The 21755-nt window shown below is 42.9% G+C and overlaps 1 protein-coding gene across 10 annotated transcripts in view; it reads left to right on the plus strand.

The window, feature by feature from the left end:
* The window catches only part of ENPP2 (ectonucleotide pyrophosphatase/phosphodiesterase 2), a 208490-nt gene that overhangs the window by 116587 nt on the left and 70148 nt on the right, over positions 1–21755 (plus strand). For all 10 annotated transcript variants that reach the window (XM_082258215.1, XM_082258213.1, XM_082258218.1 and 7 more), the window contains 7 exons: positions 1463–1542; positions 3822–3941; positions 5535–5590; positions 9357–9422; positions 13015–13087; positions 13372–13480; positions 17561–17683. In XM_082258215.1, coding sequence (XP_082114341.1) covers positions 1463–1542; positions 3822–3941; positions 5535–5590; positions 9357–9422; positions 13015–13087; positions 13372–13480; positions 17561–17683 — 627 coding nt within the window. The remainder of the gene's footprint in view (positions 1–1462; positions 1543–3821; positions 3942–5534; positions 5591–9356; positions 9423–13014; positions 13088–13371; positions 13481–17560; positions 17684–21755) is intronic.

Here is a 21755-nt window from a genome sequence, read left to right on the forward strand (position 1 = left end):
ACCACTCCGGAGGAGGTTCTGGGATCCAGTGTTAGCTAGTTGTAAAGGGGGGTACCTAGGTTGAGGACCCTGAAGTAGCAAAGGGGGTACATAGTCAGTGGACCCTGAAGAGCTAAAAGTGTAAAGGGGGCACCTGCAGATTGGGCCCTGAACTGTACACAGTATCAGTTGAGAGTTGCAACCATACGGGAATTCACCACCAGCTACCTCTAGCCGGTGCCATTCTGGAGGGGGTAGTCAGTGACTTTGCAGTGCAGCAGTGTCAGCAGTTCTATGCTCCATAGAACTGAGTCTTCTGGACCTAGAGTCGAGGATTCAGCACTTCTTTCAAGTTACAGTGTGTTCTAAGCATCGGTGAGCATTGGCTAGCGTCGACTGGCGTCAAGGCAGCGTTGACAGACATTTTTCTGGATAAAGTCCCAAGTTGTACCTAGTTGAGCCTAAAGTAGTATCCCACTCATTCCCTTCTCCCATCCCCTTATCTACAATAAAAACCACAAAACAAAGATGCCGGAGTTGTCAGTGTCTCAGTTCTCACACCCAGGGTCGCAGCTCACATGGGCTGGAGAGGTAACCGGTAACAATGGCAGACCCACATCAGGCCACAGGCCTGGAAACCTTGCTACAGGTGTATTTTGTTTTCCAAGGCAGCCAAGTTTAAAACAATGTAGATTACTTGGTTTCAATAATACATTATCACCTCCGAAGGCTTCTTCTGGCCTTAAACCTGTAGAATCTTGTTGAAACGCTTGGACGAGAAAGTATAAAAGTTGCTTGTCTGACCATTCAATGGTCTTAACCCATGGACTCAACTAATTTTGAACGACCAAATGTTCTACACTTGGAATAATAATTGCATGTGTATAAAACTAGTTAAGATTTTTCTCCGCTGGCAGCAAATTCAGTGATTAGAAACTCTTCTGTTCCAATTGGATTCAACAAAAACTTTTCATTCTTGTCCTTTGAGTTATTATGCTTGCTCTGGTTGAAAACTATTGTGAAATCATACCCTTTAAATTTTAGATAACCGAACAATCATGCAGAAAATTAGTGTTTTCTAACAAAAATCTACAGGTGTAAGGCCAGCTTTATGGGAACTGAGACACAGAAATTTGGGTAGCTTTGGTTGTGTAAAAAAGTAATTGCTGAAACCACAAAGGTTGTGGTGTCGTATCATATTGGCAATGCCTCCAGGCCAAGTTTCACTTCACAACATTGAATAGGCGGGGCCAAGTTCTTTGCACCAGTAGGCAGCATAGAAAATGCTCGTAGACAATTTATCTATTTGAAATTCCATATTTTTAATTAAAATTGTTATAACTTTTGTCTAATATTGATCAATTCCTTTCATGGTAGATCTACTATCGGCTTATTTTGAGACAATTAAATTTTTTTTTTTTTTTTTTGTCACTATTTTGTATTGTAGTATTATAGCATTTCTTGTATTTTGCTCTTTGTATAGGAACCTGTGGAACACATGCTCCGTACATGAGACCTGTTTATCCAACAAAAACATACCCAAATTTGTATACACTGGCAACGGTAATTATATAGACTATAAATCTTTTTTGTGCTTAAAGGAATCCATGGGCAAAAATGTGTGGACATGGTGCAATTCACTTATTAGATAAAATAGCATTTCAAATTCAGTTGTTGGATTAAGATGTAATATTATGTGTACCCCAACAATGAACTGCTCTTATTTGGTCACTTTTGGTCCGTTTATTATACTGTTGAAAGTGTTTTAATATGTTGGATACATTCGAAAAATGCCTGTTTGTCCTGCCAAAAATATTATACATTACTATGTTGATGTTGCTTTCTGTATGTGCTGATGCTAATCCACTACATGGTTATCTCTATGGACTACAGAACCCCTCTTGTCTACGTTATGGAGAGGACAAGAGGAGGTCTATGTAGTCCTGTCTGAGGTTGACAGTAATGGCTCCCTCCATTGATACAGTGAAGTGAATTAAAGTTGTTACTCTAGGAAGCAAAATGTGTACAATTAGAAACAAACAGGATATTTTTCTCCTTTTCAGGATATTTTTCAAGGCAATCAATGAACAAAAAGAAATTTGTATAAAATATTTTGGCATTTATTAGAAACATAATTAAAAGTTTTTTACACAAATCACACAAACATATCAAAATGCATGAGTGATACTGAAAACCACCAATATAGATAGTACAATCATAAAATCAAACAATTGTTTGAAACAAATAGTGGGGAAAGGGGGGACTCAATACACCTCCATAAGGAGAAAGTATCCATAAGGAGGGAATATGTGGGAAAATGTGTACATGGCAGAATTACTAGGTGAATTAAGGGAAAAAAGCCTAAGAAGGGAATCTAATGCTGCCACCGCATCTAAGAAGTGGTAAACTGCAATATATTAAATGTTTGTTTAGATCAGGCATGTCCAAGCTGCGGCCCGGAGGCCGCATGCGGCTCGGAACCGCAGGCAATGCGGCCCACTGCCTCCTGACAATTTTTTATTTATTTTTTCCTGGGGAGGAAGGAAGTCAAGTCGGGGGCACAGCCACAGCGGCTTCCAACTAACTGTAGGCAGAGGCTGCCTTGGAGGGGATCATCCACTAGTTGTGTAAAATTAGTGCTGGTGGGGGGGCGCAGCAGCGCGGGAAGGGCACGGCGGCATTTTATTACTTATATACCTTAACTATAGTATATATTTCATATGCGGCCCGAGAAAATTTCTCTACACTCAATGTGGCCCAAAGAAGCCAAAAGGTTGGACACCCATGGTTTAGATCAGGCATGTCCAACCTGCGGCCCGGGGGCCAAATGCGGCCCGGAACCCCAGGCAATGCGGCCCACTGCCCCCTGACAATTTTTTTTTTTTTTTTGCTGCGGAGGAAGGAAGTCGGGTCGGGGGCATGGCCACAGTGGCTTACAAGCCAAAAGGTTGGACACCCATGGTTTAGATGCTCCGGATGTTCCAACAAAAAGGGTATCCTAACTGCTGATTTTCCAATGCTCACTATTTGAAAACCGTAGCAAAGGATTAGATTCGACATATATATGCTTTATTGACATTTGTAAGAGGAAAAAAATAGAATGGATGAATAATGCTATATGACAGATGTGTAACAAAGTAACAGACTGGGGGTTAGAAGTTTTTATGGGAACATCTTTTGCCATGTTACTAATAGCTTAAAAATGACCCGATAGTAATTGTTCCCATAAAAGGCAGACAGAGGACAAAGATATTGTCTGTAGGGTCCCCGTATCTGTTTTTGTTCCTATTAGGATGGCTTGTTATGCATTGTGCCTCCATGTGGAAGCAGCTCTCTTTGTTATCAATTTTCTTCTTCATGCCAGGGCTGCTTTTGGGATGACTGTTGATCTGGAGATGGGTGGGAAAATATTTAGGAATCAGCAATAGAGGTGGAGGAAGCAGAACATTTATAAAGCAGAAACGGGGAGATCTTGCAGTGCAGGTCCTCAGGTACAGTTTTCCCACCAGCAAGGAGAACAGTGAGCAGCACAGTAATGACATTACCAAGTATTCCTATAAATGTAGTTTGACTAGAAGTCAGAGGCCTACATGATTTCATACTGCAGTTATAAGACTACAGAACAAAGTGCCTAGACACGGAACGAGAATGTGCACTGCTCTTTTTTAGGAGGAATTCAAGACAAAAATACATTTTTTTAGGGTTAGGCACAATTAACATTTCTTGATGTTTCGTTTACATTTACTAGGTGATCATTTTTATGTGCAGGTTCACTGTAATACATTGTGAAACAGTGCTAATGGTAAACCTGCTGCAATGTTCTTGTTGTGTTTTTATTTTAGGGTCTTTATCCAGAATCCCATGGGATTGTTGGGAACTCTATGTATGATCCTGTCTTTGATGCTAACTTCAGCCTTCGGTCGCGAGAAAAATTTAATCCCAGGTGGTGGGGTGGGCAACCGGTAAGTAATGAATTGCACACGTTACTGCTTTTTGGGTTTAATGTGGTTGTAAAACTCAGACATGGAATATGAACTAAGCATATCCCCCCCCTATAATGTGTACTTGTCTCAATCCAGAGCACTGTCATTTCTGTCAGCTGCCTCGTTTCTCTGTTATCAGCACTTCTGAGTCACTTCTGTTGAGTTTTCCTGATACCAAGAGAAAAATGGTGACAGGGGAGGGCAAAGCCTGTGATTGACTGACTGTCTCAGCTCTGTTCCTGTGTGCTGTTTGAAGGGGGTGTGTCCTTTTCCTCCAATCGGCTCTCAGAGCTCTCCTCACTAATGTAACCTCAGCCCCATTTTTCTTAATAGCTGAGCAGGGGTGTGACTACAGGGGTTGCAATTGCAGCCGGGCCCCATGCTCCAGGGGATCTGTGCGGCTCCCTTGTACACCTGGATAGGAAGGGCGGTGGGGCAGCATGTAGAGAAATCACTGTCCTCCTTTTTCCTCCTGTAGCTGCAGGAGGAAAATGGAGGAGATTGATTCCTCTGTATGCTGCCCCCACCACTCCTCCTATCCAGTTCACTTGTGTTCTGCTGTCTCTGGGCCCCTGTGTGCTCCCCTAGCCCCCCTACTGTGCTGCCCCCCCCCCCCCATTGTGCTCACTTATCTCTCCTGCCGGCTGTTGCAGGGGATGTGTAACAACAATAGAGAACCAGGAAGGGTCGGCAAATATGTAATTTACCAGCTCCTTCCTTTTCTGAATGGAGTCCTAGCCAGTGACATTGTAAAAAAAAATAAGATAGAATGTTAAAAATAATACAATTAAAATACCAAAAAATAAAAACTACTGACACCAGTGGGTGAACTTCCAGGATCGCAAAGGTCATACTTGCGACTGGGCCCTGGCATTTCACCACCGTGGGGAGGCTCCAAGATGGCTGGAAGGGGGCACACTGCAGAAATTGTGAAAGGGTCCTGCTTCGGGACCATAATAAAGGGCCCCGCAATGAGAGTAAAGGGCCCCAGAATCAGTCGGAAGAGCCCCAGGCTTGATGGGAAGGGCCCCAGCCAGGGGTCCGGGGGGTCCTTTATGGTTTCTTGCATCGGGGTTCTGAAGGTTCTAGTTAAGCCTCTGTAGCCAAGAGATCCTGTGTAAAATCTGAATTTTGAATGGATGTAGGGGAAAGATTGCTGTCGATAAATGGGTACAGCTTATGTAGAAGGATTTGTTTCATCTATGTGTATTACCTGAGGCCAGTCACTTCACTGGGTTGCTGTAAGGGTTTACAACCCCTAAAAATAGGACTACATTTAGCTTGTAATTCTTATAAGTGTCATTTTAGATTTTTTAAATATTTCAAGTAGTATGGAAATCTGTCGTTTGAGGTTTACATTTTTGATCCCGAGTTACTTTAATGTTGGTTAGTGAGTCATGTTAAGGGTTCTCATTATTAGATTGAGTCAGTAGATGCTTGACATTTTTATATATTTTTTTAGGCCTGTGGCACTTTTTGACTTTGCTGATGCACATATTTGAAAAAGCCAAATTTACTGGTAAAGAATCTGAGCCTAAAATGGAAATCCACTTATGCTTTTCTTTTTTACAGCTCTGGATTACTGCTGAAAAACAGGGGGTGAAGGCAGCCACATTCTTCTGGCCTGTGTAAGTGTATAACAGACACAAACAATCATTTACTATGATTATTACTTGTAATTGATACCAAATTATTTTAACATTCCAAGGTGTCACTAGATATAAAAGTACACCATTACCATAAATGTGAAGGTGCCCCCCTTTGCAGTTCTAACAGTCTTCACTCTTCTGGGAAGCTTTTCTTCAAGATTTCAGTGTGAGTCTGTGTAAACCTTTGCCCATTCAGCCTAAGAGCATTGGTGAGATTAGGTTCTCTTGTTGGAAAAGAAGTCCTGGCTTGGAATCAGAGTTCCAATTTATTCCAAAGGTGTTTGTTTGGATTGAGGTCAGGGCTCTGTGCAGGCCACTCATGGTTTGACCAACTTGACGTGGAGGAAATTGTCTTTTTCCAGTTTGCTTTGGGAACAGTCTTGCTGGAATAGAATAGGGACTTCCTCAGACTGCTACCACAAGGTTGGATGTGCACAACTGTCTACAGTGGGGTTGATATACTAAAACTGTAAAGTGCAAAAAATGGTGCAGCTGTGCATGGTGGCCAATCAGCTTCGAACTTCAGCTTGTTCACTTACATACATAGTTACATATTAGGTGAGGTTGAATAAAGACAATAGTCCATCCAGTTCAACCTGTGTAGGTGTGTGTGGCTGTAATCATCTCACATAGCCCTGAATGTCCTGATCTTTGAGATGTACGTCTAAGAGTCTTTTGAAAGCCACCATACTTCCCGCAGAAACCACCTCTTTTGGTAGAGAATTCCACAATCTTGTAGCCCTAACAGTAAAGAACCCCCCAAGTTGCCTGAGGTTAAAACGCTTCTCCTCTAATCTCATTGTATGCCCTCTTGTCCTCATGCAATCCCTTCGACTGAACAGCTTTTTTTCTAAGCTGAGATCCCCATTGAGATATTTATAAATTGCTATCATGTCCCCCCTCAGGCGTCTCTTCTCCAGGGAGAATAAATTGAGTGATTGCAGACGCTCTTCATAATTAAGGTCCTCCAATCCCCTAATCAGTTCAGTTGCCCTTCTCTGGACTCTCTCCAGCTCCAACACATCCCTCCTGAGGACTGGCGACCAGAACTGGACAGAATACTCCAGATGCGGTCGGACCAGAGTTTTATAAAGTGGAAGGATTATAGTCTTATCTCTGGAATACATCCCCTTGTTTATGCATGCTAATATACTGCTGGCTTTGGCAGCTGCCGCTTGACATTGCATGCTATTGCCTAATCTATCATCAACCAAGACTCCCAGATCTTTCTCCATTTTTGATTCCCCCAAGGGTTCCCCTCCTAACGTTTTTTGTGCTTTTATGTTTTTAGTCCCCAAGTGCAAAACCTTACATTTCTCCACGTTAAACCTCATTTGCCAAGTCGTTGCCCACTCTGTTATTTTGTCCAGGTCATTCTGTAGGATATCTGCTTCATGCTGTGCAGTTATTGCCCTGCCCAATTTTGTGTCATCTGCAAAAACTGATAAAGAACTACTGATCCCAACCTCAATGCTGTTTATGAATAAATTGAACAAGGTTGGTCCCAGGACTGAGCCTTGGGGGACCCCGCTTACCACCTCAGACCAGTCTGAGTATGCGCTGTTTATTACCACCCTTTGGACACGCCCTTTTAGCCAGTTCCGTATCCAAGAGCAAACCCTGCTGTCGATACCTGCAGACCTTATTTTATAAATGAAGCGCTTGTGGGGAACTGTATCAAACGCCTTAGCGAAATCCAGGTACACCACATCCACTGGTCTCCCCTTATCTAGCTCACAGCTCACCTCCTCGTAGAATGTTAAGAGATTGGTTTGACAAGAACGACCATTTGTAAACCTGTGCTGATTACTGCTGATGATGTTGTTGTCGTTAGCAAACTCTAGGATATAGTCCCTTATCATCCCCTCCAGAAGTTTACATACTATTGATGTCAAACTGACAGGCCTATAATTTCCCGGGATATGCCTCTGGCCCTTTTTGAATATCGGAATCACGTTAGCTTTCCTCCAATCCCCTGGTACATCTCCTGTCCTAATACTGTCCGCAGTAGCAGTAGTCGTCTCTTCACTCTTCTGGGAAGCTTTTCTTCAAGATTTCAGTGTGAGTCTGTGGAAACCTTTGCCCATTCAGCCTAAGAGCATTGGTGAGATTAGGTTCTCTTGTTGGAAAAGAAGTCCTGGCTTAGAATCAGAGTTCCAATTTATTCCAAAGGTGTTTGTTTGAATTGAGGTCAGGGCTCTGTGCAGGCCACTCAAGTTCCTCCACGTCAAGTTGGTCAAACCATGTCTTTTTCCAGTTTGCTTTGGGAACAGTCTTGCTGGAACAGAATAGGGACTTCCTCAGACTGCTACCACAAGGTTGGCTGTGCACAACTGTCTGCAGTAGGGTTGATATACTAAAACTGTAAAGTGCAAAAAATGGTGCAGCTGTGCATGGTGTCCAATCAGCTTCGAACTTCAGCTTGTTCACTTAGGGCTCTTTCACGCAGTCCGTCCATCAGACGGACTCTGTTTATCTCAGCGGGGGATTGATCCGCCAATCCCTAGCTGAGCAGGAGGATGACAGCTGTGTCTCCGGGCTGTGTGGGGAGACACAGCTGTCAGGTCCCCATGCATCTGTATGGGGGAATCGGATGGGAACGGACCGTCTGTCCGTTCTCATCCGATCCCCTCCGATCCGCTGGATGGATGGAAAATAGGGTTTCCATCCATCCAGATTTGACGGATCGGATGTCAGCGGACATGTCTCCGCTGACATCCGATGCCCCATAGACATGCATGGGGTGACCGTTCAGATCCGCCCAAAAAACGGACAGGCGGATCTGAACGGTCCGCCTGTGTGAAAGGGGCCTAAAGCTTCGACAAAAAAAAAAAACCCTGGAAGCTGATTGTATTCTATGCAGAGCTGCACCAGATTTTGCACTCTTAAGTTTTAGTAAATCAACCCCACTGTAGACAGTTGTGCACATCCAACCTTGTGGTAACAGTTTGAGGAAGGCCCTTTTCTGTTCCAGCATGACTGTAGTATTAACAAAACCCTTCACTCGAAAGACCTGCACTCAATAACTTGTAGGGGTGCCAACATACATAGTCATATACAGTACATAGGTGTGGGGATTAGGTGTCCACAGACCCTTGGCCATATAGTGTATATACAAGGCTTAGGCTGGGCAAATCCCAGGTAGCCATGGCACAGTTAATTATTACAGAAGATACCTTTCAAAGGTTTTTGTTTTTTTGTGCCAGTGGAACTACGTGTTCTCCAGCCAATGATAGATGTATACTTTCTGCTTCCACGCAAAATGCCACCCCCTCCTACCCCAGTCAACTGACTTGACTTGGCAGCATGTTAAAAAGATCAGACGTTTTAGATGTACAAATGATGGCCGATAAATACATTTTTCCCTCGCTGTCTCAATATATTTACTGTAGAACTAGGAGAAGTAGGGAGAACTGCCCAGCTTGGTTCTAGATGTATTCTCTAGAGTGGGTGACCATGAATACACAGTATAGTATTCCACTAACGCAAATGCAAAAATTGCAGAAACCTCAAAAATGAGGACCCATCCATATTGTTGTGACAGTCTGGATCTTTACTGTACATGGGAATGTGATCCCATGTGGGTGGCTTTGTGCTGCTGCCCTATGCCATGGCCTATGTATCAGTCCCACTGGGTCACTAGGTTGTTAAAATGTGCCTTTCCACACCCATGAATGTGTTATTTGTGTGTATGTATATTTCTGTCTGCATATGTTACATCACATTTTGGTTACATTTCTTACAGGACTATACCTTATCAGCGGAGAGTATTAACAGTTCTTCAGTGGCTGCACTTGCCTGAAAATGAAAGGTATCTGAAAAATGTACAAATATGTTTTCTTAGTCTGATTTTTTTTTTTAACCCCTTCCCATCTGGCCTGTTGTAAAATGGTGGCTGGGTGGGAGCGCTGTTGTTCTTGGTGGGACGTCATGACGTCCTCCCAGGATCAAGCATAACCCGTGCCCCACAGGCCATGCTCAGGCGTGATCTGTCATGATGATCACACTGTACCAACCCGCTGCCGGTACCATGTAATCGATGTGGCCAATCACAACAGATCACATGACAGTTGTACACAGTGAAAGGTTTTGATTCATATACCATATAGCCATATACAGCCCATCTGTACCATGTAATTAGCTGTGGCCAGTCACAGCTAATCACAGTAGTAAACACAGAAGGAGTGGTTTTCATTTAGAAAAATTGGTTGCTTTTAACTGTAAAATTCACAGTTCTAAGCAATCCATAGTGTGTGAAAAAAATAAATAAAAAAATCTGCTGATCACCTTCCTAGAGTAGTACAATGTTACTGTGGTAACATTGTATTGCTCTGGTCATTGTATGTGTAAAAACACCAGTTTTATAATGATGCTGTACTAAACTGGTAACAGTATGCAAATTTTTTTTTTTATTTTTCAAAAAAAGTGTGACAAAAAAATAACTTCAAAAAACTCACCATACCTCTTACTAAATACCTTGGACTGTCTTCTTTTTGAAAAGGGATAATTTCAGGGATATTTGTACTGTCTTGGTATTTTCGGGCCTTAAGAAATTAAATGCCTGTACATCAGGATCGATCAATTTTCACATATACAGTGGGTACGGAAAGTATTCAGACCCCCTTAAATTTTTCACTCTTTGTTATATTGCAGCCATTTGCTAAAATCATTTAAGTTCATTCTTCTTCCTCATGAATGTACACATAGCACCCCATACTGACAGAAAAACACAGAATTGTTGACATTGTTGCAGATTTATTAAAAAAGAAAAACTGAAATATCACATGGTCCTAAGTATTCAGACCCTTTGCTGTGACACTCATATATTTAACTCAGGTGCTTTCCATTTCTTCTGATCATCCTTGAGATGGTTCTACACCTTCATTTGAGTCCAGCTGTGTTTGATTATACTGATTGGACTTGATTAGGAAAGCCACACACCTGTCTATATAAGACCTTCCAGATCACAATGCATGTCAGAGCAAATGAGAATCATGAGGTCAAAGGAACTGCCTGAAGAGCTCAGAGACAGAATTGTGGCAAGGCACAGATCTGGCCAAGGTTACAAAAAGATTTCTGCTGCACTTAAGGTTCCTAAGAGCACAGTGGCCTCCATAATCCTCAAATGGAAGACGTTTGGGACGACCAGAACCCTTCCTAGAGCTGGCCGTCCGGCCAAACTGAGCTATCGGGGGAGAAGAGCCTTGGTGAGAGAGGTAAAGAAGAACCCAAAGATCACTGTGGCTGAGCTCCAGAGATGCAGTCAGGAGATGGGAGAAAGTTGTAGAAAGTCAACCATCACTGCAGCCCTCCACCAGTCGGGGCTTTATGGCAGAGTGGCCCGACGGAAGCCTCTCCTCAGTGTAAGACACATGAAAGCCCGCATGGAGTTTGCTAAAAAACACCTGAAGGACTCCAAGATGGTGAGAAATAAGATTCTCTGGTCTGATGAGACCAAAATAGAACTTTTTGGCCTTAATTCTAAGCGGTATGTGTGGAGAAAACCAGGCACTGCTCATCACCTGTCCAATACAGTCCCAACAGTGAAGCATGGTGGTTGCAGCATCATGCTGTGGGGGTGTTTTTCAGCTGCAGGGACAGGACGACTGGTTGCAATCGAGGGAAAGATGAATGCGGCCAAGTACAGGGATATCCTGGACAAAAACCTTCTCCAGAGTGCTCTGGACCTCAGACTGGGCCGAAGGTTTACCTTCCAACAAGACAATGACCCTAAGCACACAGCTAAAATAACGAAGGAGTGGCTTCACAACAACTCCATCACTGTTCTTGAATGGCCCAGCCAGAGCCCTGACTTAAACCCAATTGAGCATCTCTGGAGAGACCTAAAAATGGCTGTCCACCAACGTTTACCATCCAACCTGACAGAACTGGAGAGGATCTGCAAGGAGGAATGGCAGAGGATCCCCATATCCAGGTGTGAAAGACTTGTTGCATCTTTCCCAAAAAGACTCCTGGCTGTATTAGATCAAAAGGGGGCTTCTACTAAATACTGAGCAAAGGGTCTGAATACTTAGGACCATGTGATATTTCAGTTTTTCTTTTTTAATAAATCTGCAACAATGTCAACAATTCTGTGTTTTTGTGTCAGTATGGGGTGCTATGTGTACATTCATGAGGAAGAAGAATGAACTTAAATGATTTTAGCAAATGGCTGCAATATAACAAAGAGTGAAAAATTTAAGGGGGTCTGAATACTTTCCGTACCCACTGTGTATATATATATATATATATATATATATATGCAGGACTTTTTTTCAGGGGGAACGTGGGGGAACGCAGTTCCGGCACCTCCAACACTGAATATATGTAAGTGCAAGGGGTGCTGGGGTGTCCTGGAGAGTCTACTGATGATGGCCGCTGGGGAAACTATTGTCACTTGTGGGGATCTATTTTTGCTGGTGGAGGACCTATTGTTGCTGGGGAGGGATTCTATATTTCTGGGGAGTCAATTGTCGCTAGGAGGGATCTACTGTTGAGAGAGAGAGGTCTATTGTTGCTGGCTGCTGGAGAATCTAATGTTGCTGCTGTAGGTCTATTGTCCCTGGGGTGGATCTATTGTTGCTGGGGTGATTTTTTTGTTGTGGGGGGGCATTGTTGTGTGGGTAATCGCTTGTTTCTGGGGGGTCTATTATTGCTGGCTGCAGGGGATCTAGTTTGCTGCTTTTTCTTGGTATAATTATCAAGTTCCATACAAATTACTTAGCACCACAGAATGATACTTGGTTCTGAGTTCCCTAAAAGGGGCAGTATTGGGAGGTGGGTAGGGGGTAGAACCAAGGGAGGTGCTTGGGGTTGGGTAGGGGCAGAGACAAGGGGTGACTCAGAAGGGGGGAGTTCCTGCACCTACTCTGAGAAAAAAAGCCCTGTATATATGTGATAGTTTGTGGACTCAATAACTTTCCTTCAAACTAAACAATAATATACATGGATTCTGGTTATTTTCACTAAAGAAATGTAGCAGTATACATTTTTGCTTAAATTAATAAAGAAAGACTATTTATTTGCAAAATATTATAACATAAACCAAGAAAAACGCATTTTTGTTTTTCAAAATTTTCATTCTTTTTTAATTTATTTTGCAAAGATTTAAAAAAAAAAAAAACTGAAAGAAAGCTCTAATTGTGTGAAAAAAAATGTAATATGGGTACAGTTCGACAGAGCTGAAAATTGGCCGGGGCAGGAAGAGGGGTAAAAGTGTTCGGTGTAACCAGGCCCATTGGTCTCACTAAGAAGTTTAACGGTGTTATATGTTCTAGCTAACAATGCTAGTGGATTATGTCTTTCCTTGGGTATACTCGCCTCCATGAGTGCTAAAAGAAACTGATGATGGGTCGTTTCGATATGGAGACTAAAACTAGACTTTTTTCTGTCTTTCCTTTCAGGCCTTATGTCTATGCACTTTATTCCGAGCAGCCTGATCAGACAGGACACAAATATGGACCATTTAGCCCTGAGGTTGGTGCAGATTTATTAATTCTACTTTGTATGACTTTTCATTTAATTATTGAATCCAGAGGATCAGGATTACAGCTAGGCAGCTAGCATTTTCTGAAGGACATTACTGGCAGCCTTCAAAGTTTACTTTACTGACTGTTGAACTCTGATTGCCTAAATTTGATTGGTATTGGCTGGCAACGCAAACATAGCTTTCTTCTAGATGGATGCCGTTTTCCTGCATTTAAACACAAGTCTTCAGATTTCATTTTACTTAGTCTCTCGCATGTCTTCTCCTTTTTCAGTTAACTAATCAACTCAAGGAAATCGATGTCATCGTTGGCATGTTAATGGATGGTCTAAAGCAAATGAAACTACACCGATGCGTCAATATTATATTTGTGGGAGATCACGGTAAATATTTGATTTTATTAAATAATAGATATAAAAGCATTACAGCAATTTTATTTTGTCTGGTTGGTCTATCTCTACCCTAATATAATCTTGCCAGATTAAAAATACCAAGGTAAAGCTGAGATGCCTGGCTGGGGAGAGGACCTGATATTTTTCTTCTGTTGTTTTACTTTAACTTACAGGTCTTTCTCCCCACCCTGTGACTAGGCAGTAAAAGAAGAAGCGGCAGACTGATGAGCTCCTCTCTATGCCACTCTGTTTTCTTCTCCTATCAGCATGCCTTTTGCACAGCAGCACAACTGATTGGCTACTTGTGTTACTTCTTCTTCTGCAAGGGGGACTCTATTGGGGGAACCTGATTTAGGGGGGCACCCTGATGGGAACACCTAATGTAAGGGGGCACCCTGATGGGGACACCCGATGTAAGGGGGCACCTAATGGGTACACCTGATGTAAGGGGCACTCCTAATGAGGACACCTGATGTAAGGGGCACTCCTTATGGGGACACCTGAAGTAAGGGGGCACTCCTAATGGGGACACCTGATATAAGGGGACACTCCTAATGGGGGACACCTGATGTAAGGTTACACTCCTAATGGGGGACACCTGATGTAAGGGGGCACTCCTAATGGGGGACACATGATGTAAGGGGGCACTCCTAATTGGGGACACATTATGTAAGGGGGCACTCCTAATGGGGGACACCTGATGTAAGGGAGCACTCCTAATGGGGACACCTGATGTAAGGGGCACTCCTAATGGGGAGACCTGATGTAAGGGGGCACTCCTAATGGGGACACCTGATGTAAGGGGGCACTCCTAATGGGGACACCTAATGTAAGGGGGCACCCTGATGGGGACACCTGATATAAGGGGGCACTCCCAAAGGGGACACCTGATGTAAGGGGGCACTCCTAATGGGGACACCTGATGTAAGGGGGCACTCCTAATGGGGACACCTGATGTAGGGGGGCACTCCTAATGGGGACACCTGATGTAAGGGGCACAGGTTCTGTTTAATGGTGTTTCCCTGGTCGTGACACTGATTCACTGTCAGTGACTCACACATGATGTCGACATTGTGCCCCTTGACTTTTTAACTGCACCCCCAGATAGGATAGGCTAGATCAGGACCTGTGCAAGCTAAGCTGACATTCATCTGTCTGGAGTTCAGCTTTAAAACGTTTACACTTGTTATATGATTTTTGGGTACAGTATGTCCTGTTAAGTAGATCTTAGGAGATTAATCCAGATGGTTTGAAGTCCACAGCACATGTCTTTACTTGCCAAACTCAGCCTTGGTATTGTTGAGTTTTCTTGGCTCAGGTGATATTTAATTCAGTAATTGTACGTTCCAAGGTTAAGGATGCTGGCTTCCAGCAGCGCCTAGGTTTATCCAGCTGGGGCGATAAATAGCTTTGAAATTCCACGTCTGTCAGAGCTTTGCTTTGATTACATTTCGATGTTTAATTAAAAGACTTGTTTTTTTTTTTATAAATCCAAGATTTCAAGCTGGATTAATTCAGACAGTTTATTGAACTATGAACTTTGGTTTTTGGAAGCCATTGGTTTCTTTTTCGGCTCTCTTCAGCTAGAACAAACTGTACAGGCCAAACACAATTGTTTTGTTTAATTTTCGGATGAGCTGAACATGTAAGTGTGACGAAAGAAGATTTTTGGCAGAGTTTATTATTCGGAGAAGGGACATCTTGAAGCTAGGCTAAATATAGTATGAACCATATATTACTACATCCCAATAAAAACGGCACACAGATGATATCGGAACAATCTGTCTACTCTAAACCACCTCCGTTTACTTGTTTTCCCTAAAAGTTCTTCGGAAAGCGGATCTTCACCCCCAGAAAATACTCGCATCCTATTCACCCCTCCTCTCCTCTGCTACATGAATAGAGCTATCTTTTCTTTTTTTAGTTTTGTTTTTTAAACTATTTTCTTACAAAAAGTGCAGCTCACCGCTTACTCCCATTCAAAGCACGGGGCATGGCTGTGAGTGGGAGTGACCGGCGGGCTGATATTGCAATAAAACCTTGGCCAGAGTTGAAAGTCTTCGTTGTGCGCCCGTTATTTGGATGGCGAACTCCAGGGCCTTGGTACCCAGCTGCTTACAGGGAATCAAGGAGAATACAGGCTGGCCTTTGAGTAGGGATTTGGTTTGTCTTGATACATTATTTACCCTACAAAAATGCCAGAATGATAATCTAGAGGCGATCACTGCTGTGCCACATTTTTATTATCCTATTTCATACACTGATTTGCCTCTTTCTCTCTGTTAGCATCCTTGCTGAAAGACTGCTGCAAGGAAATCAATTATGGCTTAATCCAGCGTTTCTCAACCTTTTTTCAGTCAAGGCACCGTTTAAAAATTATGGATAGTCACAAGGCACCCTTTAAAAATTATGGACAGTCTCGAGACAACCCTTTAAAAATGACGGGCAGTTTCGAGGCACCCCATTCTAATATGTAAAAACGATTTTAATAGTGCAGCAACATCCACATGTCCAAGTAGGACACCCAACGTTAGAGGTGATTTATTCTTCCAAAGCAAATACAATTTTGCAAACTGGTACTGACTAATAATCCAATGTTTCTCTTCTCCCTCGGTTTTTCTCCATCAATCAGCTAATGTGACCCCCAACACTGATGGAGAGGGGCAGGGGAGGGACAAACAAGGATGCTATGCAGGCGACTGGCATCCTCCTTATCAACGGATGATGCTTTCCGCTGTTTGGATGTCGGCAGCTAGAAGGTTGTCATGGTGCACAATGAAAACCTGTGGCTTCGTGTAACTAAAAAGCAGCCTTCATCCACACGCCGGCTTGTACACAATTTTTGGGCAATTTTGTAGGCATTTTGCCAAGGCACACTTGAAGAAGCCTCAAGGCACCCTGGTTGAAAAAGGCTGGTCTAATCCATCATCTACAGATAGTATGTTTAGTAAAAGTTCACTGACAAAGCTTGAGCCATCGGTTTTTTTCCCGACATGTGGAGTTTGTTAAAGGACAATTTTCGTGTTGCTAAGCAGAAAGCAGGTCAAGTGTATATAGGAAACATTATAATAAAAACCACCTTCTTTTTTTATGCTAAGCTGCTCAAAAATATATCTCCATGTGTAGCGGTCTTTTAGATTTCCTTCTAAGCCCAGCTGAACTTTTAAATTAAATTGGTTAACTATATTCCAGATGCTTCAAAACAAAAGGTCTGCAATGTCTTATAGTTATAGCAACCACAGCCTGTTCCCTGGCAGCATGCTGTAGAGAAAGACCCTTGCTCTCTGTATAGAAGCAGTAGGCTCTCTGCAGAAGTCTGATACACACCCTCTTAAGTAAAGCCTCGTACACACGCGTCGATTTTCGGCCGGGAATTTTCGCCCAACGACCGATCTGCCGATTTTTGGCTTGTTAGTATGATGCTTCTGACAACCGACTCCGACTTTTCAGCCGAAAAAATTCTGGTGTGCAGGCTATAAAATGTTTGTCCTCCGTCAAAACACATCCGATTTTTGTGCAGTCAGTACAGATTTCGACAGGGAAAAATCTTATGAGCAAGACTGGGCATGCTCAGAGAAGAAAGAACACAAAGAAAGCAAACCAACACATGACATCACTTCTGAAGTAGAATTTTGTCGTGCGGGAAAATTTGTGTGCAGTCTAGGCACATTCCAATCAACAAAACACAACTCTGGACAAAAGACGGACGACCGGTCGGCGGAAATTCGTTGCGTGTGTACTAGACTTTAGACCTAAAATTCTGCAATTACCAAAGTTCATGTTCTTTGTTGCTTGGGGAGCTCTCGTTCTTGTCTCAGCAGGGTGTGTCAGACCTCTGCTTAGAGACTGCTGCTTCCACACAGAAGCAAGGATCATTCTCTGCAGCATGCTGCCAGGTGACCGGCTTTCTTTTTTGAGATTTGGCTGCTTTCTTAACAAAACATGCCATACCACTTTTGTTTTGATGCACCTGGTATGTATTTAGTTGACTTATCGAGTAGACTTGTGTCTAATTTTTTGTTGTACTATAGGAACAGTTTCTCTCATTTTAACTTCTGTTTTTCTCCACAGGCATGGAAGAAGCAACATGTGAGAGGACTGAATTTTTGAACTCCTATTTAAACAATGTGGATGATTTTATCTTCTTACCTGGTTCTCTAGGACGTTTGCGTACTAAGAACAGTCTGCCTAAACGTGAGTTCAGTGATCTCAGGGTCAATATTGCTATTTTGGTCAAGATAAGAGACAACATCAATTTAACTGTAGGCATGCCCAATGTGCTGATTACTGACTTTCTAAAATGTGCTACCAGCTTCACGTGGATTGGATGCAAGTGTATGGGATGCAAACCTGCTTCAAGCAGGTCAAATGCAAATCCAAAGTATATCAACTAGAGGTCAAATGCACCTGTCAAATAATTCTGAAAGATGTCAGAAGCATCTTAGGATGATTTCAAATTGATGCCATTGACACAAGCCCAAGGATCATTAATACAGGCTGATAAAGTGTAATTAACTACTTAAGCCCCAGAAGATTTTACCCCCTTCCTGACCAGGGCCTATTTTGCGATTCGGCACTGCGTGACTTAAACGGACAATTGCGCGGTCGTGCGACGCTGTACCCAAATTAAATTGACGTCCTTTTTTCCCCACAAACAGAGCTTTCTTTTGGTGGTATTTGATCACCTGTGTGATTTTTTTGATCATGCGCTATAAACAAAAAAAGAGCGACAATTTTGCAAAAATAACAATATTTTTCAAATTTTTTTATATGAAATTCCCCCCAAAAAATGAAAAAATCTAAATTTTTTACCATTTTAGGCCAATTTGTTTTCTGCTACATATGTTTGGTAAAAAAATTGCAAAAAGCGTATTTTGATTGGTTTGCGCAAAAGTTATTGCGTTTACTAACTAAGGGAAAGATTTCTGTCCTTTTTTATTGTTTTTTTTTTTTTTTTTAACGAGTAATGGCGGCGATCTGCGATTTTTTTTTTTTTTTTTTTTTTTTTTTTTGTGGGACTGCGACATTGCGGCGGACAGATCGGACCCTTGACTGACATTTTTGACACTTTTGGGGGTACCAGTGACATTACTACAGTAATGAGTGCTATACATATGCACTGTTACTGTAAAAATGACACTGGCAGGGAAGGGGTTAACTTTATTTGAGAAGGAGGGGTTAAGTGTGTCCCTAGGGGCGTGCTTCTAACTGTGATTGGATGTGGCTTTACATGTAACAGCAGAGATCTACGGTCCTACATAGCAGGACCGTATGAGCGCTGCTGTTACACAAGGGAGATTGACAGGCAGCTGTGTTTACATTAGCTGCCTGCCTTTCTCCCGGTGTAACCGGCGATCGCGAGTGAGCGGCGGACATCGGGTCCGCCGCTCACTCGCGCAGGGGGGTCCGTGAGCGAGCGGGAGCGCGCCTTCGGCGGCGCGTGCTCGCTACCTAGAGCCTCACAGGCTAGTGATGTACCCATACGTCACTTTGCCTGTGAGGGGCTGACTGCCGCCGTATATAGTCGTGCGGCAGTCGGCAAGTGGTTAAAAACAAACCAGGGCTATTCTTGAAAATATATCACCACTCATTCAACTGACTCCTTCAGATATGGTGGTTATTTTTTCAATTAGCAGTTACCTACCCTTCTATGGATATTTCATTTTTGGGTCATTGCTTGAGGGTAGAAAATGTCACTGCCTTCCTATATTTAATGGACTTTGGCAACAGGATCTATGCTGCAGATATCCTAACTCTACCTACCTGCCAATTATTTGTTTCTGATGGGAGAGTAAGTTCTGGGAAGTCCAGATAGGAGATCTTACTGCTGGATTTCATGGGAGGGATAAAATGCCCTGAGTGTTTTGAACTAAAATTATGGATTTAGGTGGATTGAATTGGGTCAATCAGGGACTGTCCAATCATTGAACCTGCTTTATTTCCTTGGATTCATAATCCACATTGCCTATGGTAAGACAGTTGTGTGTGCTGCATTGACTCGAAATACATAATATTTCTGAAGGCACTGTACTCTTTCCTGAGGTTTACTTGAGGTCTGAGATTATTATGCGTCATTATGTTGGTTTGTATACATCAGCTTTCAATGGATGGATCATTACAAGAACATAAGATATCATCTATTATCACACATTAAAACATTAGCCACTGTATTCGTTAAAGAAGATCTATCATTCTAATTATTTTCATGTCTGTCCCCTAGTGGATCAAAGTACATGTAGTACTTTTGTCTCATGTATCAAGGTGCTTTGTAACTCTAGTTATAGGGTCCCCCCCCCCCCCATCTCTTGCTGTAACCAATACGACAGCTCGGAAGTTGACGGCTGATTTCACCAGCTACAGATTGTCTCGGCCATGTGCACTTTCCCAAGCAACAGCAAAAGGAATGCAGAGGCTGACCCATCCCACCTCCCTCTGCATTCCTCTTGCTGTTGCTTGTCTTGGGAAGTGATCACAGCTGAGACAAGTGGCAGCTATCAATCAGCCGTCTCCTTCATAGCTGCTGTCAGAACAGCCGCATAGCAGGAAAAGAGGGGGAAAGGTCGGACCTCATATCTAGGGTTAGAAAGCACTTAGAGACATGGGACAAAGTACTATCTGTATTATGTTCCATGAGTGACAGAAGTGTAAAAAATATGATGGTTCTTCATTAAAGCTTTAAGAATGTGAACTTTTTGTTTAAACACTAGGCTTTTTATTTCACAATTTCCCCATAGTACATAACATTCTGATTGAATACATCCAATGTTACCTTAATCTACCTTTTAAAAAAAAATGTTACCTAATCCTTTTGTGACTAACAACTTGACTAGCTAAAAACATTGAACATTTTCAATATTGTTAAGCAAGGACAATCCGCTGTCCTATACTGTACTATATTGGCAGTCCTGAGGTGCTCTTGTGTCGGACATGAGCTGAGCTTCTTTTGCATACCCACTGCTCCAGGCTTGCAATGTCCAACCTTTTAAAACTCCAGCTACAGCTTTTAGGTCCACCCTTTACCTCCTGTACCTAAAACCAATAACCCCCTCTACCTGTCACTATGTGCCCTCTTCTTTGAAAGAGCAATTGACCTGCTTTAAACAGATGGCAATGTAGAGGAGAGTTGGGTTTAGGTAGATATGGCCTACTGACCTTCCCAATGGCAGGGGCCCAGTTGCATACACATCTGCTGCTCCTGTTCTTAGGCTACTGCATATTGGCAATGCTTCAGTTGGAAAATCAGCATTCCTTTTATGATTCATGACAGTACACACCTTCCATTGGAAGTAACATGAAATGATTATGATCCCGGAGAGGCAGATCATATATGCAGGCACTTCCTCTTCCAGGTCAATGTTGCCCCAAACCACTAGGAAACAAAAAGAAGAAAAAAATATCGGGGACACACAATACTCATTCTTATGGCAGTAAAGGTGATCTGTATGAGAGAGACAAGCGTGTGTACTGTCATGTCTGTACTAGAAACATTGAGAATAGGGGTAAGTAAAACTTCCATTTTCAATGCATTGCAAGGGCTTCAACAAATGCATTGAAAATAGAAATATACTGGAAACAATATTGTGAGCTTGTGCCACAAATTACTTTCAGCAATGGTTATATGCATCAAAATTGGTTCTATGCTGTGGGCATGTCATAGAAATGCTCCCTTGTTTCAGGGCTGTGGGTACACATTTCTGGGCCCTGATGCTAAAAGTGAACTAAATACCCCCCATCCCCTCCAGAAGATCAAATGTAAATGTACTGTAATAATGACACTGGCAGGGAAGGGGTTAACACTGTGGGTGATCAAAGGGGTTAAATGTAGGGGAGTGATTCTAACTGTGGGGTGGGGTGTGGCTTGTGAAATGATCATAGAGACCTGTGATCCTATATAGAAGAATCACAGGGGCTCTGTGATCATTCCAGGGAGAAGGACGGTCAGCTGTGTTAACAACAGCTGACCATTCTTTTCTCTCAGCGGGTGTCAGGTGGCAATCGGAGTCCCCGCTGCCCAGTGGGGGCGTGAGTGCGCTGCTGGTGGCGCACACTCCACCGAGTACTACGTTGTTTCGCGCAGGAGGGCCGCACTGCCGCAGTAAATCGCAGGTGGGCGGTCGGGAACAGGTTAACGTACAGAAAAAGCTCCTTTTGCTGTAATTCTCTTGTTGATCACAGGAGTGCAGTTAGTTCTGCACTCCAGTAACCTGTTTTCAGCTGACAGCGGGCTGACATCAAAGAGCCAGTCAAGGCTCAGAAAAGATCACGA

This window comes from Pelophylax lessonae, assembly GCF_965119305.1.
Source record: "Pelophylax lessonae genome assembly, chromosome: 5".
NCBI lineage: Eukaryota > Metazoa > Chordata > Amphibia > Anura > Ranidae > Pelophylax > Pelophylax lessonae.